The 19,282-nt window shown below is 45.2% G+C and overlaps 1 protein-coding gene across 4 annotated transcripts in view; it reads right to left on the bottom strand.

Moving 5' to 3' along the window:
• Positions 1 to 305: 305 nt before the first annotated feature.
• Positions 306 to 19,282, bottom strand: part of SEMA5B (semaphorin 5B) — a 278,518-nt gene continuing 259,541 nt past the window's right edge. For 3 of the 4 annotated variants that reach the window (XM_075431115.1, XM_075431116.1, XM_075431114.1), the window contains one exon: positions 306 to 6,739. In XM_075431115.1, the coding sequence (XP_075287230.1) occupies positions 6,584 to 6,739 (156 nt within the window). In that variant the 3' untranslated portion in view covers positions 306 to 6,583. Of the gene's footprint in view, positions 6,740 to 7,207; positions 7,278 to 19,282 lie in introns of all 4 variants that reach the window. The other variant, XM_075431117.1, reaches the window with a different exon arrangement.

The following is a 19,282-nucleotide window of genomic DNA, read 5'->3' as shown; positions in this document are numbered from 1 at the left end:
TTACCTCACAGGTAAGATAAATAAGTACCATTTTTCAAATGTACCCCAAGTTTGGTGTGGGGCTGTACTGCTACGCTCAGGCTGGTCTGGGAGGGGAGATGAATCCCCGTGACAGACCTCAGTAATGTAATATTTTTAACCACGTAGTCTACAACTCCTGACAAATATAATCCAGCCCGGGGCCTCAGGGTGTGGCCGGCGTGCAGCCAGAGGTACGCTGCGATTCCCCAGCCCTCACTGCCCTTGGTCCCCACGCGTCCTCCCGCACCGCCCACGGAGGGGAAATCACTCGCAGGCTTGCCAGATTGGTCTGTTTTATTTCTGAATTATTCTTTACATTGTACAATATATAAAAATACAGAGTACCCAAAAAAAATTCACAGTGTCTAAAGGCAGTGATTACAGTCTAGGTCACCTTTATACTAAAGTACCATCGAGTTCAATTGCATAGGAAGGGTGATGTGCCTTCACAACAGAGTCCAGTAGCACTCTCCAGGTTTTGCTGCTTTGGGGCAAGCATGCTGTCTTTGTGTAATAACTTCCCATGTATCCGGGATCCAGTATCGCATCTGTCACTCTCCCACCTCAATTACAAGCTAAATCCCACCATTTCCATCTCACGCACCACTCATCCCCCCTAAACCTTCCTCTGTGTTCCTTGGGAACCCTCCCATTCCTTGGGAATGCCCCCAGCTAACCGCATCGCTTTGAAGTGTGCGCAGGTTTGGATGCTGTCTGAGGAGGGGTGTGTGGATGGAAACCATGCTGTCACGCAGCTGGCTGGCTTTTACGTTGTTTGACATTTTGGTACTAAAAATGTTTTTGCTTCAGTTATTAACAGCCCATCCATGCCGACCTCTTCTTGACTCCGTGGCACGCGAATGAGCAGCACCCCACTGACGGGGGTTTCAGAGTTATGAGAGCGCAGCGTTAATGCTTTTCACAATCAGATTTGTTTAAAAACAAATGGTGGCTGGGACTTGCAGAAAGCCAAATGCCGCTCTGGCAGCACTGAACCCTCTCGAATAGCAGGGGGGAATTTGCAGCTGAGGCTGGAGGCAGAATGGAAAAAAAAAAAAAATAATCCAGACCCAAAGATGCATTGAATGCTATTGAGCACTTCTATTTGTGGCTACCTACACAGTGGGTTGTTGGGTTTGCTCCTCCAGCCAGGACTAACGCAAAGGGCCCGAAGGAGGAATTTCCTGGCAGAGCGGCTGAGACTCGACCAGCCCCACGAGGACCCAGCTCCAGGGGGGTTTCTGTCCAGTTTTGAAGGCTCTGGCAAGCAGGCAGCATCGAGAGTTGTGGATTTGCTCACCTGCCCCGAGTCTGCTCTTGGAGCTGCCTGAAGCATTCGCCTAAAAAGTTCAAGGGGAAGATTCACCTGTATGAGTCTGGCCCCTGGTCACCAGGGCATCAAAGTGATCTGTTGAAAACCAGATAAATCCCTCCCGTCCTACATACTGGGTACTTCTCTGCTACACCCGAGAGCTCCGCGGCGTGCCATGCCATGTCACGCCACGCCGTGCCCTGCGTGCGGGCGGGCTCCCGGCTGCGGTGGGGTGAGGGAGGGACGCAGAGCCTTGGCCACCAGCGCTGGACGCTCTGGAGACACCCAGGGCACCCTGTGCCTGGTGCCCGTGGCCTCGTAGCTTTCTTGGACCCTTTTGAAAACCAAAAGCCAGGAGTTTGCAGGGTTTCTCTGCCCGATATTTTGTACTAAACCCTCCTAGGGTGACTACAAGGCAAGGCTTACAATGCCAATCAATAACTCGGAAAACAGTTGCTAACTTCTTTAACACAGAAGATGACATTTTTCACGGTCTAATAGATGATGTCTTTTCCTGTAATGGTACAATATTTGTTACTCCTACTTGCTCTTTTAATTTTCTTTGCACAATTACTCCCTACTTATAATTACAAAAACAATAGAGTGATACGCATGAGAGATTTGGGAGGCTTATTCAGAAAATATAAGCAGTAACAAGAATCTTTTTCTTAATCACTCTTAACCAGAATGATTTAGGGGAGAATCAGCATTTCTAACTAGAAAAATCAATTTTCTTTTCAATTAAAAAATTATATTTCATTTACCTCGAGGTCCCTTCCAACCCCTAACATTCTGTGATTCTGTGATTCTGTAAACCTAATGGAAAGGATACTAGATTTTCACAGGGGGGGGGTTCTTAATTTGTCCCTCTGGAATTTGAATACCAGCACTGCCTTTCTTATTCTAAGCTTTCTCTGTAGGCATTTTGCTAAATATATATATTGTGTGTGTATATATTATAAATATATACTGTATCTATCCACTGATAGATGTATACACTATTACAAAAAAAGAGTAAGTTGTTACACAAACTTTACATTTACATTATTATATATATATATTTATATATATATAACTCTCCCCCCACTACATTTGGTACAAAGAATAAATCAGTCTCAGTGGACAGCAATTGTCTCTCCAGGTGGGCTTAACATCACATTAACGCTGGAGGCATCAAATCGTCTGCGTCAGACGTGGACTCCATTCCTACTCTCTGTTGATTTCCAACCAACCGTCTCATTTTTTGAACGTAAGGCATTAGGAACAGTGGTGGTGAGACAGTACGTATTCTTCTCCTATAGTCTCTGTACAGTTCATACGTTGAAGAGCAGCCCTGGCTCATACGCTGAACATTCAAGTGCACCTTAAGCGCAACAGCACCTCTTACGCTGGGGTTTGATCGCCAGGGGGCTTGTCTGGCAGTGGGCTGCACAAGCTATTTCTGCTGGGTGACAGCTGGCCAAGTCAAGCTCGACAGCAACGGCACAACACAGCCTGGGTGAGGCAGTGAGGCACACCCCTTCTGCAGGGAGAGAGGCAGCCACTTCCATGGAAAAAGAAAGAAGAACGGCCTAATTAAAGACGTTTCCGCTACATACTTGGCTGTATGATTTCCATCATATTTGACATACTGTATACCCGAATCCTATCCAAAGGCCCTGCAGAGAACCAGTGTCTCTAGACCAAGGCAGGAACTGCCCAGGCTTCCCCTTGTCTGTCTTAGAAGTGAAAGGAAAAAAAAAAAAAAATGCAGCAAGATGAGTCTTTTGGCAAGCAACGCTCCCAAACTAAATGCATTTCGAGTGTACTTTAAGATGGCCTTAGGAACAGGAAATTTTAGCAAGTTTAACATCCAGCTGCAGGAGCAATTCAAGCTGCTACAGCTATTACAGACCTGATGATCAAGCTGCCGCATTACCTGGATCGCAAGAATATCACTGTACATGGTGTCATTAACCTGCCACGCATTAGAGAGCTCATAAAACATGCAACCCTCACGCCACATTAACATCATCCTTAAAGAACTGCACTCTCATGCAAACATTAATTGAGTAATAAGCGTTCTGATTTCTTTTTTTTGCTCAGTCTCCTCTCTCCTGGATTCTGCTTTCTGCTTGAATGGAGTCTACAGACCCTTGCTGTGATTGCCAATTATATGAAAAGGGGCTGAATCCATTTGGATGGCTGGCAAGAAGGAATGTCTTGATGAAACTATAACCACATGCACCACCCTCGAAGCATCTGCCCTCCAATAGCCTACAAAATATCCACCTCCTGAGCGCAATGGCAGTAATGACCTCTCTTGGTGAGCTGAACATTTAAATAATTTCAGCTGCTATGTGGCACTTTGGGAAAAAAAATAAGTTTATATCGTGTTATTTTGTGAAGATGAAAATGGAAAAATGTTTAAGGAGGGGGAAAAACAAACAAAAAAAGAAAGGAAAAACAGAAAATTAAAATAATTGCAAAGTTTGACTCGCTTGCATCCCCCAAACTCCAGCTGCAACCGTGCCACGTGCATGGCAATTGCAGAATGTGTTGATTGATACAGGGAATCTTCTGAAGGGGAAGCTCAGAGATGGCTTAATTGTACAATGGCTAGGGTGATCTTGGGAGCCAATGTTTTCTTCTGAATCACATAAATTAAAGCTGGGAAATCCCATCCTACCCTCCTACCACTCTAATGTAATAATTTTCAACCCCTGGGCTACACACTTGCTAGGGCTACTGTAAGTGAGGATTTTTCAGTGTTGCTGAGGGGGATGCAGACACTCAGTGAGACGGGGCAAAGTCATGATGGCGTGAGGCACAAAGGCATCGCTCCTCAAACGGGATGTTGGGGCCTGGAAGGAGCCTCCCCGCAGGTGCTGGAACCGGCTGCTGGTGCTCTCCTGCTTTGCTGGTGGTCCTGCTTCACTCCTGCCGCTCGCGCCCCGGATGGCCTGCTTGGAGGGTTGCAGCAGGCTGCTTCAGCCAGGGCTTCGAGGTCTGCATCAGCTGCTTTAAATGCGAGTACATGTATTAAAGGGCACCCCTCTCTGTCTCTGTGTCTTCCTCTCTTCCCTCTACTTCACCCGGTGAGACCAGAGCAGAAACAGGATGAGCTGCTAAATTAGAAAAGCAACTGCTGAAAATGATGGGCACCACTGAGCCTAAGGTGTCCTTGTGGCAGTGCTAATGAGCCCACTTTATTACAAATATCCCTACAGCCTTCAATCACTGCAAACTGAAGTTGAACAGAGTAATTTAAAAATGGGAGGCTACTTTATTCTTGCCTTCTGGTCAAACCACCGTAACACAGGCTTACAGAGCCATGTTGGCTTTTCCTCACAGGAAAAGCAATATACTTGTCACAAGAAAAGCAGTCTTTCTTCATCTCCTACCGGCTGCCTACGTGAAAGAGCTGAGTGCACAGCCCAAGCTGGGCTTCCAAGCAAGCGACTGCAAAGGAACAGCACTGAGAAACGACCGGTGTCGGCTTACAGCGAAATCTGAAATAAAGCGAAGACAAACGGGACCGCTGGGAACACGGCCGAGGCAATGGCCAAGCACAGGCATGGCAATTGCTCGAGTAAGATGCAGACAACAAAGCCAAGCTCGGGACCACATGGAGCTCATGCGCATTTCGGGGTGTACTTTTATCTCATGCTCAGTATTGCGACATTCTAAAATCCTTAGCATCAGGAGTTCATTATAAATATTTAGAAACACTGAATGATAACAGCGGTGAACTTGTTCACGTTGCTAACACATCAGATGTAATTGTACATTAAGCACCAGCAATAAGTTTCCTTTTTGCCAAACAATTATGTCGGACAAACATCTGGCTGTAGACAACATGGCTTCTGCATCAAACTAATACAGTTCTTATAGACACAGTCACACACATACACAAAATTACATTTCAAGGCTGGATATACTGTTTAATAATGCTACTGCCTCAATTTACTTCAATAGCTGCAGCAGCATTTGTTTGTTGGGTTGTTTTTGTTCAGAAAAAATAAAGAGATATTGGCAAAAAATGCACGTTACTTGGCTGTGTTACTATTTCATAGAGTACTGACTGGAAGACGCTGTAAGAATGTGCAGCGGACTTTCTGGGTCATGTCAGACTATGGAAACATTCCTTACAAAAATACCCTCCCCCTGCAAAGTCAGAATTATTCACTCTTTGAAAGTAAATGAACTAAAAACCAACAATAACACAAGAGGAAAAATTAGCCCAAAGCATGGTGATTTTCCACAAGAAGAGCAACGGCCTCTAAAGTTGCCTTTCCTGGCAGGCACAATCAGGATCAAAGCTAGGACAAAAAGAGTTAACACCGTCTCGGGGGAAAAAAAAGAGAACAAGAAAGAAAGAAAAAAAGCCCATGGCTCTTGTGCGCATCACATCTTTTTTTTCCAGTGATATAAACAACTTTGTTTGTTAGGCACTCCAAGTTCATGTCTCCGACGTTATTCCAACATTTACTTCTCTCAGTGTCTCACTGCCTGTATAATTTGCTTTTAATTAGAACTGGAAACATTCTAGAAAGCTTCTTTGGGTAATGCACTTTCTTTGTGTGTTGTTTCTCATCAGATGAGCTGCGTATTTCCAAAGAAGGCTAAGGAGAGTATTTCCTGTGGTATGAAAAGATTCTCTTGAAGATACAGGGAACACTGCCCTTGAAAGTCACTTTTTTTTTTTTTTGCAGAAACATAGAAAAAAATCAAAAATAAAAAAAGGAAAAGAAAAAGAAAACGTTCTTCAAGTTGTTGGCAAGACGGAGTCCCGCTCGGCCTGTCTCACGAGCTGCGTCATCCAGTGCACCAGTGCTACCCTGTCTCGGGAAGGATGCTCCTCGCCAGCCAGCCCTCCCTGCCCCAGGAGGCCACCTCTCAGAGCCTTGCTTAGAGTGCACCCCCGTGTCGTGGGCTGCTGCGTGGTGGCCACCGAGCCCAGCACTGCCACCTCATTGACAACGTCGGCCTTGGACAGCAACGCTGATCTTCCAGCCATAAACAGTTGCAGTAGTAAGAGCCACTCCAGCCAAATATCCACAAAAGCTCTGCAGAATGGTCCATATGCATTTTTGTCCTTGTAAGGAGATGTGCTGTTTACAAGAAATACAATTAACCAAAGGAAAAAAAAGAAAAAGACCCTACTGTACAATATTTACATCTAGAGGCTGGGCCAGTATTTGGTCCATAAAATCAATTAAAAAAAAATTCATATAGGAAGTGATCCAGTCCTGTGGGATCTGTCCATCATCAGCTGTTGGTAAAGGTCCTTCCCGGGGAGGCCTCGGGCCTGTAGTCATATTTATTCAGTGTACTGGGATAATAGGTTGTCGTGTACACATTGGTTTGCTGCAAGGGGTAGAAGTTGGTCCTGTCATCCGGTATCAAATTGTTCTTGTTAAGTGTCTGTAAAAGAGAAGAGGCAATGACAGGCATGGCACTGGTGCGGCATCATTACTCTTTTCTACCTGCAGACACCTCCCTCTCACCTGCCTTCTCCATCACGGCCTCTGCTGCAGCCACCACCGCCTTCCCTCCGGCTGGGAGGGTAAGACAGTACGTGGTGCTCGCTACGGGGCTACTCTGCGGGGGACCACAGCTCCTGCCAGGTCTCCTTCGGTGGACCTGCGCTCGGCTGCTGCTGGGGCCAGGACCCAGAGCCTTCTCCAGGGACCCGGAGTCTCCTGGTAGATGGCGTGGTGACTCAACAGCGTTGTCACACAAAACCATGCTGGGCCTACAGGAAACTCGGTGATCGATGGCAGCGCTCAGTCTAACCTCTTCCACAATGCTCGTGTTGCAGCCTGCAGCTCCCTCTCAAACCAGTTGCCAAACAGCAGCTTTTTCGCTTTGGAAGAGCAGGTGTGCATTTACCTGATCTCCATCTCCATTGGTAGATATCCAGGTTTGGACCCCCCGATATTAAGTGTGTCACTTCTGTAAGCTACAGTATAAGTAACAAATCATGGTCACTTTTGGAAAAACTAAAATGATTTTAAAAAAAATTTAACAACCACGTAACAATTGTTGGCAACAACAACATAAAAAAGAAGAACCACAAATGACCCTTTTACCATAAAAATTTAGAAATGGGGTTTTCCTCCCTCCCCTCTTCCCCCCCTTCTTCGCTTTTTGCAAGAATTGCTCTTCCCACCAGCAAGCAGATGTCCCCCTCCCCCAGAGGCAAGCCCACTCCTATGCCAGCCGTTACCTACGCACAAGGATAAAATCCCATTTGGGGGGAGGATGCGATAATTTTATGAAGCCGCCTTCTCCTTTATAGTCATCTGATTTCTGCAAATTTGGCTGAGGAACATTTATGACAGTTTTTTCAGCTAGCCCCTGGCTTCAATCTCTTCTATGTACCGCTGGCCTATGTCACTCCTAGGTGCACCTGTAATGGTTGTCATGCAGGGAACTCGCTCCTTTGATCTGGGAGCCAACCCTGGGCGTGTTTGCTACAGCATCCTCATGATCGGGGCACAGCACCTTTACAGAGGGTATGAACGTCTGTCTCTCCTGTCTGGAGCAGAGAGATGGAGAGGCCTAATAAGGCAACTAGTCCTGGGATCTAACGGTTGTCCCACCACGACCTGCTGCTCCTGAGGGAACCACTTCACCACAGTTCCCCCTCGAGACAAACGGCTCATACCTGACCCAGCTCAGGGCAAGATGAAAACGAACCGATGCTCAAGCTCATGAAATACCCAGCTCCATGAGCTTCACTCGACCCGTCTAACATCAGCCACCTAAACTTCAGGCATCGGGGCTCCATCGGCAAGATGAGGAGAAGTCTCCTTCTTTTGTGAAGGCAAGTGCAGATGGAAATTGCCTTTGGGGGAAGTCCCTGTGCCCCCCAGCCCTGGCAGGAGTAGGGTGACTGGTGACAGTGGGTGCCGAACTTTTAGGAGGCTACAGTTAGGTGAGTGGGGTCGTGCCCGTGGGACTACCAGGGCTTAGCCACATCCCAGCTGGGGCTGCTGAAACAGCCAGAGCTACCCCTCGGCTCGAGGACAAGGCCACAGGCAGTACATTTGTCTCCCAATTTCTTCATAATTGAGTAATTTTACTGCATGGGGAGGGGGAGAGGAGGAGGAAGAAAAGAAAATGCTTTCTTCTAATCCGATAGCAGGCTCATAGCTAGAGCTACCGTGGGAGCTGCAACTCCCAGTTTCATACAAGGCATTAGTAGGAAAGTCTTTCCTACGGGAAAAGTACCCTGGCAAAGAAATTTCCCGGCTGCTGAACTACCGAATAGCTTTTTTTGAAATGAGAACTACCTGAAACATCTCATAGATGAACACAACCTCCTCCAGGTCTATGATCTCTCCCTGCCTGGACTCTCTAAAATGAGCTCACAGCACATCACTTATAGGAACCAAGAAGAGAATTTGTATAGGCATACTTAAAGTGACAAATATTTCCAAGGAATGAGAATTTGTGCCCTTCAATATGGAAGAAATGTCATGCTTTGCTCCCTGTCACCCACAGAAATATTAAAACAGCATAGGCTACAGGCTGCTGTTTTGTGCTGGAGGCTGGGAGACAAGGAGGCCAGGCTCAGTCCTCCACTACTTGCCATGCTTCCTTGGGAAATCCAATTACCTGCTCTCTGCTCCAGTGTCTTCTGACCCAGCTTGATAAAAACGACTGAGATCCCCCGTAAAAACGCACTTTGCTGAGTACTACCACTAAGTACTTGGGGGAACTACTCTCTGGTGAGCAACACAGGCGTTCATACCGGCTGGGCACAGCAACTGCGATTCCCTACCTGCGTCTCTAGCCCAGGACACCCACCGCAGGCAGCGTAACCCCACGGCCATGGGCTGCCGCAGCAGGAGCAAGGGGCTGGTTCCCACTGCCGCACTCCCTGGGCTGTCCCGGAGGTGGCCCAGCATCCAGGTCACTTTTTCAGACAGTGAAGATTCGCAACATGCCAGATTACCACATCTGAAATTTGGTGGCATCAAAACGCTGACTTGGGAAGCTCAGGACTGTCTCGATGTAAGGACAAGAACCTCAGGACTCTACATTTTTGGATTTCAGTTGGAAAATCTGCATGAGTTTCAACATGTCCCACAGTGCTTAAAACTAGCCCCTTACAAAAGACTTCGTATTTAATCAACGTGATTTGCTTTTTTTTTTTTCTCTCTTGTTTTACTTTCATTTAATTAGGAAAAAAATCCACAACTGCTCCTTTGCTCTCTTTGGTTTTACTTTCGATACAGGGCTTATATCTTAGGGAAATACCTTATGAAAATGGTTTAGCGGAATTTATAATGCAATTAGCTGCAAAGAATTTGTCTCCGGAAATGCTGTGATGGCAGTGCAGTCCTAAATCAGCATGATCAATGTACACTGCCTTAACATTCCCTCACACAAACTTACGGTCTCTGTCTCATTTTAATAAATAGATGATTAGGTTCCTTGGCACCAGAAATTGGTTGATATTTTGAAGAAGGGAAATTGGGCAGCAGTGAATTTGAGAGACGTACACATACATACTCACGCATGAACTTCTGGAGAAGAGGCGCTCAGTTACACCTTTCTAAGCGGGCTCCCGTGCTGTTTTACTCAGAGCTTTAACCCTTGCTCTTGTTCTGCACTTCTTTGCTGTGACAGTACAGGGATGGCCAACGCCTTTCCCTTTGGAAGATATTCCCCCAACGCTATACAGGTTATGCCATCAAGGTCAGAGCCTCTGAACGACTTGAACTCACTGGAGTTACTGTGGGGATGAAAACGACCTTCTGTGCCCATGAGTGTTCCCACCAATATTTGTCAGTCCCAACGGGAAAGGCCGAGAGTCATCACCACCACACAACTACAGATGATCACAAAAAGTAACACAGGCCAGACCTTTGCTCACAGCCCAGCTCCTGCAAGTGCCTCTTCACCTCAGCCACCTCTGAGCTGAGGCCCCAGTGGCCAAGAAGTGTTTGCTGAAGACAATGCCCAGTAAGTCCTCTTAGAAGGGACAATCCTTCGGTGCTTTTGCAGGGACTACTTCTCTGTGGCTGCAGTAGCTAAGCTGATTAAAGCAGCGCAGTGAGCACTACAGCTCACCAGAGTAGTCCTCAGCAGAGGTTTCAGAGAAGGAAGACAGACTTGCCTTTGCTACCTGAGCTCTTCTGCACTGCCATCCTGCACTCTTCAGGATGATGTGTCAGTCATCTGAGTACTCACCAGACCTTACCGATGACAATTTTCCTGGTACTCAGACCGTATTTTCCCCCTTCTTCCTGTGTGCTTCCTCCCATATCAAACACTAATGACTCCCTCTGCCTGCAGCTACAACCTCTTAGGACTTAGGACTGGTTGCTGAGCAAGCAGGATCAGAAAAGACCAAAAGCCCAATCAACGTCCACTGCTGAAACATCAGCTGGTGCAAAACCTCTGTGCCATATGCACAATGCATTGCAAACACTGAGGGAAACGTGTTTCAGGCCTGCACTTTAGTCCTATCCTGCCCTCAGAAGAAAGAACCTTCTGGCAGTTGTGCAAGCATAATACTCCCCTTGCAAAAATGAGGCCAGACACTGAGCTAATATGAAAACCCATGGAATGTGCTTAGAAAAAGTGCTCCATTCAACCAATAACTAGAAACTCAACATGCATCAATCAAACACTTATACCTGCTTCCTCCCTTCCAGTATGAGCCATGCCACCCTGGCATTTGATATCATTTGTTTCTTCTGGTCTGTTCACCACTAACCTCAATTCAAGAACCTGCTACCAGAAGGTAAGCCACCAGCACGTGCTAAGCCAACCAAGAGGATCACTCAAAAGCAGGCACAGCTTCAACTGCTTTCTTTAAAAGACCCTTTATTATGTTACAGTGGCATATGACTAATATATCAAAAACAAATTCTCTGACCCAGGAACTCTGCTTTCTCAAGGAGGGATGTTTTCAGGTGGACTAAGGTGGGTATGGTTTTAAGAGCACATAAACCAGGAGCAGCTTTCTCCATTATATGTGATCCGTCAACTAATCAAAAGGTCCAATCTTGTTGCCAGTGAATTGCATGTCTATGCCAAGCACAACAGAATCCTCAGTATTTCAATATTAATAGAAATATATAAACAATTTGTTACCACTCTTGCTATTGTATCAGCAGTTAGAACTGGATGAGTCTGAGGGGAAAGTTTACAGATGTCCCCCTGCCGTGTGCTGCTTTGCCCCCCGGTGTTCATACAGGTGGAGAACACTGACACACGCTCGTAGGCTGTTTCTCCCAAGGCAGAGTCAAGCACTGGATGTGTTAAACACAACTGCGTTGTGCCATATGCATACATTTAATTTTGTTCAGCTTTCTTCATTGACATTTTTAGTGTAAGTCATCATTCAGATTTTCCATTTGTTACTTGTTCTCCAGCAGTGCCTTGCCACTACTCCCCCAAATTCTGCCTCTGTTCCAAATCATGAAGTCATAAACCACTGACCTAGTTGCTTACATTCTCCCAGATGTAGCAAAACATCTTCACACGTAACAGTATGGGACTTTCAGTACTACTCCCATCCTACAGCTGCATGTACAAGCTGTGTAAACATTTCTTACACACTTAAACAGATCAAATGTTTCAATTATCAGCAAACAATCATGAAAACTTCAAAACTTGATTTTAAAAGAGGACGAACATCTCCCCACCTCCAGTTAAAAGGAATCCCATATAGTTTTGACAAGCTAAAGTGAAAAGGATGCTTCTAAAAGCATCTGATACACATACCAGTAACACCAAAATAAGGGCCATAAAGCAGGTCCCACCGGGTGACATGCAACGACAAGATTTCCTGAGTCTCCTCACGCAGAAGGCACTGAGCTTTCTGGAGCTCAGCATTCTGTTGGAGCTCCAGATCTTCTTTTCTATTTTGGGGGTGGTGTGGGGGAACAGTCAGCAAATTTCCCGAGAGTTTCATAGGTTAATCTTCACCCGCTATGCAGCACCGCAGTCCCTGTGAAGTCAGTGAACATGACCCCAATCTCACAGTTTCTCTGCTGTTTCTCTGTCAATAGGGGTTATTTCAGTTCTTTCACCTCCCACCCATGACACCTTCCTTTTTAAAGTAAAAACAAGAAAGAAAAGAAGTTGGGTGACCTTCCCGGGCAGCCTCAAGCCATTCTGTCTAGCACTTATGGCTGAGTTATCACCACCTGAAGCTCTTCAGAGGCTGCACAACGCAGCGCGCGCGCGCCTTTCCAACGGGCAGCACTCATCAGAGATGTGTCGCCTGTGCCAGGGCTGGCTGCGCTGTTGGAAGTTTCCATCTTGCAAGTTTGTTCGCAATGTTGAATGTCCCAGTGTACTACAGAGAAAAACTTGCCCTTCCCTTCGTCACAAAGCGAGCGCAGGCAGGAACCAAGGGTAACAACTCCAACCACTGCTAACCCTGGTCATCCACTGGGGACACAGGCGAAGGTCTAAAATTAGGGTCCTGGTAGCAGATGGCAACGTTGTAGTCAACCCATTCCTCTTAGCAATATCCAAATCAAGCCCCTGTGCATCCTGCTTCTGCAGAAGTCAAGGACAAAATTCCCACTGAACCCAGTCGCACAATTAGCCCTAAAAGAATGGAGGTAGCGTTTCCAGCTTTCCTTGGAACAACATCCAACAGACTTCCTGCAGCAACAGTGGGATGGCCAGTACTCCCCCTCATCCCCCAGGAAAATGGCAGGATAAGGGAATTGTGCAATGACGTAAGGAAGCCAAGATCCAACATTTTGCTTCTTTTGTGCTCCTTTTAAGTCATTCACTTCTTGCAGTGCAATCAGATTGAGGAAACTGCCTTTTCGATGCAGATCAGCTGTTTTATGGAGCAAGCCGTGCCTTCTTGTTAGAGGATGTTACTTTTTGTGTTCTAGGAACATTAGCCAAATGACTTAGGGCTGTGGAAATACATTAATATTATGAAACACTTCCCACAGCTTGTACATCTCTGGGAGTACCAAGACAGCAATCTCAGAATTATAACTAACCAGTAAATTTGGAAATAATTAGCACCACAAAAATTACATTTCAACTAAATAGACCATACAACTACAATAACCTGTTTTGGCAATAATTGACACCAAGAAAATAAATGTCTGGCCCACCCACATGTTCCCTTTCTCCTGATCCCCCGGATGCCACCACACTGCTGTGCCTCTCCAGCTATGCATTACGGATGACCCTGGAAAGATGGACAGTTGCCAGAAAGCCCTTATGAGATCCATGCATTCACAGCAAGCTAAGAGTGATTTTTTAAGACTTTCATGATTCTTCTTTCCGATCTTTCTTAAAAATTTGCTTAGTGTCTTACACTAAACAATCTCACCAGATGTTTTTACAAAATCTCTTGACCTCTGCCTACATTGAAGTCAAAGGTAACAGTGGCCAGGGTTTATGTGCTGAGTTTTTTCTGATGAATTCACTAAGGCTGTTTGTAGGATTTACAGTAAAGTGTAGATGTACAGATGAGGAACCTATTTTCTATATAAGAAGGTTTTTCCTCTCAAAAGGAGTTACAAAAAAATCCCACTGAGACACTAAACTTATGATTGCATGCTCTTTTTGGATGGAAGCTTACCATATTTTTAGACTGGAAATTCTTTGTTCACTGTTATTGGTAAATAAATTAAACAACCACCAAGGGACGGCAGCATCTGTAGATGTGCTCAGGTTGACAATGGAACTAACATTCAATTATAAGAAAATGAATAGCTACAGTTTTCTATAGCTGTTTGAAAATAGCTATTTTATCCTTACACTTAGGATGGAGTGAGGTTATATTACTGCCATTTTAAACTTATAAAAACCTTAAGCGCTGGCAACATAAAGGACCATTGTCAGAAAGATGCTTTGGCACATCTCTGACTTTAAGAACATGAGTAAGATGACAAAAAAAAACTGTATGTAATAATAAGGCAAACTGAAGTGAGTTCCTGCTTAGAGTTAAATCCAGGTTTAAGTATTTTTCTGAACTGGAAACTGAAGTCCGAGGAGTTGATGGAAACCTTCCCGCTGGCAAATGCAGGTGTCTAGCCTAAAGCTTGCTGTTTATCCCTGGCTTGCCAGAAATTTGGTGGTGGCAACCCATGACGTGGCGTCCAGACACAAAAGAGGAATTCAGAGCTGCCCCAAGCTGCTTCCCAATATAGCTGGCACACAGGATATAGCAGACATGATCTCAGCTGTGTGGGAAGGTGTAAACTGTCTCCTTGCTGCACTGCTATCCTTCAGTGTATGCCCTTCCCGGGTCCCTCACGTATACAACGCTGTTACTACAGAGGCTCATCAGTTTAGCTATGGCACCTCCCCTTGTGCATGCTCTAGTACTCAGACTAACTCCCCAGAGGTATGATCACCTTCTAAAACTAAGTGTAAGAGTTCACGCTGGATGCAGATGATCCCCTAGAGCAACTGGGCTAGACTGGGCTTCCGCTGATGGTAACTGGTAAGACCAAGGTGACCAGCTGTAGGTCTGTCTGGGGCAGGCTGGTCTCACTGCTTGGTGCCAGTTATACTGGAGCAAACAGCCTGCAGTTTTCAGATGGCCTCAGAGCTGCTTGTTCTGGTGAATTACCAACACAAGTCATGCAGCCTGGTGCCAGCCCACAGCGCTACATTTAGACTGAGAATTGCAAAGGTGCAACTGCAGTGGTGCAAAAAAAAAAAAAAAAAAAAAAAGTAGTAAAAATAGAAGTAAAAACTGGGCCTAATTTGCCATCTGCTAACTCCATTCAGTCTTTACAGTATTACTGCTTTCCTAGTATCTCCCACCCTCTAACTAGCTGCTTTTTAATTATTTTCCTCAAGATTGCTTTGTTTTCTCCCCATGCTGCATCTCACCTTGTTATTTCCTCTCTACATTTATAATCTCCCCAGGTCATTTTCCATTATTTCTATAGCAATGGCTGTTTTTTTGACACACCTCCCAATTTAATATCTTCTGCAAGTTTAATTAACACACCAACTGTACCCTCTCCAAGCTCGTTAATGAAGATATTAAATAAAGCCAAACCTTGCATTATTGCTTGCCGTGCCCCAAACAACCCCTCCCCATAGCCCCGTATGTTCCCATTAACAATTGCCCGATGTTCACAGTCCATTAGCCAGGCTTCCAGCTCTGCAGCAGTGTCCTAGCCAAGCCAATTTCTACTTACACATCACAAGATTATTTAACACACCAACACCACCCTCTTTTCTTCAGGTGTATGGACCAGTGAAGCTGCATTTTTAACCAGCTGAGAATCTGACCTTATGCTGCTCAGTCTCGTGCTTCTCCTTCATCCTCTAATGCTGAAACTCTGTGCAAAAAGTGATTGTATTTGATTTCTTCCTGCTCAGCATTACAGTCCCAGCTCAGCTGTCAGCTCAGCCCAACCACCTTTCATTTCATCAGTGTATGTGACATGTTGCCTCTGAAATATTAATTCAGATTTGCCTGCATATTAACACTGACACAGATCTGTTTCAGTGAGTTTCCATCGCCGTAACTGAAAGCACAGTCAGGTCAATCCCATTTGTTTCTCCTTGTTTCACTCTTCAGCATGGCCCCAACTCTGCCAAATTTTAAAGACCAAGCAGGATTTAACGCCCCATTGATATGTTTTGTTGAATAGGGAAGGTCCAGACATGCTCTGTCGATTGTGGGCCCCGATGATTACGGATAGCTTCTCTTCTCCCCAAATCCAGCTGGCATTTCCCACACAGAGACTGGAGCTACTTGTGTGACTTCAGTGCATTGGACTTGGTAGTTTAACAGTGACTCAATTAGCTGGGAGGAAATTGGCCTGCTTTTTTTTGAGCGCTTTTGTATTACCTTTGCATTTCATGGCACTGGGGGTTTGCCCAAGATCCATGATATTTATAAAGGTAATTGGAGTTGTTCATTAGCTGGTTCTCACGGACTCTGGGATACGGTCCATCTAGATCCCTTCATCCACAGATTTTCTGTTCTTTCCTTTATTCACATGCTTTGTGCCAGATCTCAGGACGATGCTAGAGCTGATTTAATGAGGATTCCCCCAGTTATAGGGGAACGCAGGCAGAGCTACTCCTGCCTACCCTACACCAAACCTATCGTGCATATATACATGATGCACCAGGGAAAGGTGGCAGCGGATAGTGTTGCTGCAGCCTGCGCCGTGGCAGCAGCCAGCATGTCCTGAGCAGCCCTGAGCTCTCCATTGCTCTTTAGGACGGGGCGGTCACAGTTCAGGAAAAAACAGCTCAGGTATTTCAGTTGTCCTCTCTCAGAGCTGCCAAACATGTTCTAGACATTGAACTCTAGTTCTGAATACTACACAGCTACTGTTATTTTCTATGTACGCAGCTCCGTTTCTTTTTAATTCTACTTAAAAATCCATTATTCGCTAATGGAGCTAGTCCAGATGAACAGCAAGGCCGCTCCCCTCCAAGTGTACCACAAAGGTCATATGTTTTCTGGCATTTATTGTTCATCTAATACTACCTTCTCCCTTTCCTTTAGCTCCATGTCTCTTTTGTGGCTCCCTGTAAACTCTTCTGCAAACACATAATTAATTCCTCCTGCACATCTTGGAGGCACTGAGGACTTCCCAGTTCGGCTAATGGTCATAACACTGCCAGCCAGAGCTTTGCGGAGACGAGGAGGGAGAACCACCTCAAGCACCTGGACCACAGGAGAACCATTATATTTTAGCAAATGAGGCTAGGGTATATTTGAAATATTCCTCTTCTGACCAGCAGAGGGAAGTCATGTAAATACACAGCAGTCAGCGCAGTGTGATTTTGTTATTCCCATTCCTGTAGTTGTTCTTCGTTTAATTCTTCCTCTTCCAGCACAGGTGGGTGGGTGGGGGCAGATACATGTCAACCTCAGAGAAATTAGGAAAGGCAAAAATTGGAAGAAAGAGGTAATATCAATTATTAAATCAATTAGTATAGCTGGAAAAATCAGATAAACTTTTCAACACATCCGTCTGTCTTCAGGTCTGAAATAGCAGCTCACATCTTCAAAAACCTGCCAGCTTTTTCCAGCTATACTCATTGATCTAATTAAAAACAAAACAAAACTTGTCTGCCTACAAACCTGTCTTGCCTGCATCCACAGATTATCACAGCTACAGTAGTACAACGCCAAAGAAAGGCTAGTGTGAGCATCCATGATGACTAGCCTAGCCTATAAGAAGGCAGAGCAGGGACCACATCCCTGACCTGGGTGTAGTGGAGATACTCCTGGTCATACAAGGTAGAGGAGAGAAGGCTGAGTCAACAGAGAAAAACATGACAGGATGGATATGAAGCATCGACCCCCAGTGTCACTTAGAACTTCTCAATCTGGCTTAAAGAGGAAAACAAAGTCATCCCATAAACTGGACTCTTTCAAAAGGTGAGTGAGGAGGAACAATGTGGATTCCCACCCCACCGTGAGCAGCAACAGCCCTGAGAAGTCATGAAGGGTTTGTATGGAAAGTGGATGGAGAGGGAACCAGTTCCCACTGAGGGACCATTGTGATTAGCTGCTTAGCATCACAGAGGGAGCAGGAGCAAGGAAACATTCAGATCTGAACTGGTAGTTTCCCTTACTCTTTAATAATGTATCTATGAGAGGGAGACATCTGTGACTTGGACACGGCAACCCGCCAAGCCAGGCTGGGGCTGCTGCCATGGGGTGAGGACACCTCCAAGAGATGCCCATCACTCTACAGGCACAATCAGCCTAGGACGGCCACACCTCCAGGCATGCTGGAGTGCTCAATTTGACTCAACCCGATGATAGAAAGGAGAGAAAAGACACTAATAGATTTTGACTGAGATGCACCACTTAATCCTTTTTTCCCCATCAGTAAGCTCTCTTGCCTTCCCTTCCTAGCAGGCATTATGTAAATTGAGAGTCCCCTGAAGTGATATTTGCAACTGCAGGATCATACAAGAAAGGGCACAATGCTCCTTTGCCAAGACAACCCCCTGCCCCTACTATTCTTTTTCAAATAATACTATACTCATGGTAAGTACTAAAAATACATACTCTACCATTCAAGCACTTAATGTTCTTAAATGCCACTTTGTTCAGGGAAAATACTCTTTGTTAAACATGAAATTCACTGGGAACAAAATTTATGTTTCAATCTGATTTACTGTATTTTTATATATATGTATTTATTTTGTTCAACTGATTCTATCAGCTAAATCTCTCTCTAAAATGCCATGTAGCCAAAGCAGACACTTAAGGGAGGCTGTTGATACCTTATTGATGATGTTGGGTATCATCAACTGCTGGCTTATGTCTGAACTTTACAGCCACTTACTGAGGCTTGAATGATGCTCAGTGAAAGGGTCACCGGGAAAGGAATAAAGCTTATACCACAGTGAAATCAGTGTCTGTGCTGTGATCACTACAAATAAATGAGCCGGCCAATTTTAGTTGAAGTAGCAACACACCGAATGAAGTGATAGCACACTGAAGCCCTAAGTTTTCCATGGCAGAGAGAAACAAACATCCTCAGAGACCAAGGCTGACTTAGACAAACATTGCTTTAGGGCACCTGACAGCAGTTAAAGCTCATTTAAAATTGAACCACTGGCTGTCTCCCCGCAGCGAGGGTGAAAATGACCATCACCAAGAGAGAGACATTTCAAATCCATACAGGGATCCACTTTCCTATACCCTGAGCTTTATTTCTTTTTGCAGTGTTGGAAGCCACACCAAACACCCAGCCTGTTGTTTTATTCAGAAGGATTCTTCTTCCAAAGACAGAATTGGTTTCTTTTCCACAACCCTTCACGTTGATATTTTATTGCTATGAATTATTCGGGATTAGTAACAAAGTAGCTCAGAGAGTCCGGAGTCCTTTGCAGAAGGTGTCTGCTCTGCACTGTTATTTGATTCTCAACAGCATTATATTCACTTTATTAAAAAATATTCATTGTAGCTTCTAACTTATACAGAGTCCCAAGTGACCTACTGAATATTGCCCCGATTTTCTA

The sequence above is a fragment of the Opisthocomus hoazin genome, chromosome 9 (genome assembly GCF_030867145.1).
Source record: "Opisthocomus hoazin isolate bOpiHoa1 chromosome 9, bOpiHoa1.hap1, whole genome shotgun sequence".
Lineage (NCBI taxonomy): Eukaryota > Metazoa > Chordata > Aves > Opisthocomiformes > Opisthocomidae > Opisthocomus > Opisthocomus hoazin.
This window is presented reverse-complemented; position numbering and strand designations above follow the sequence as displayed.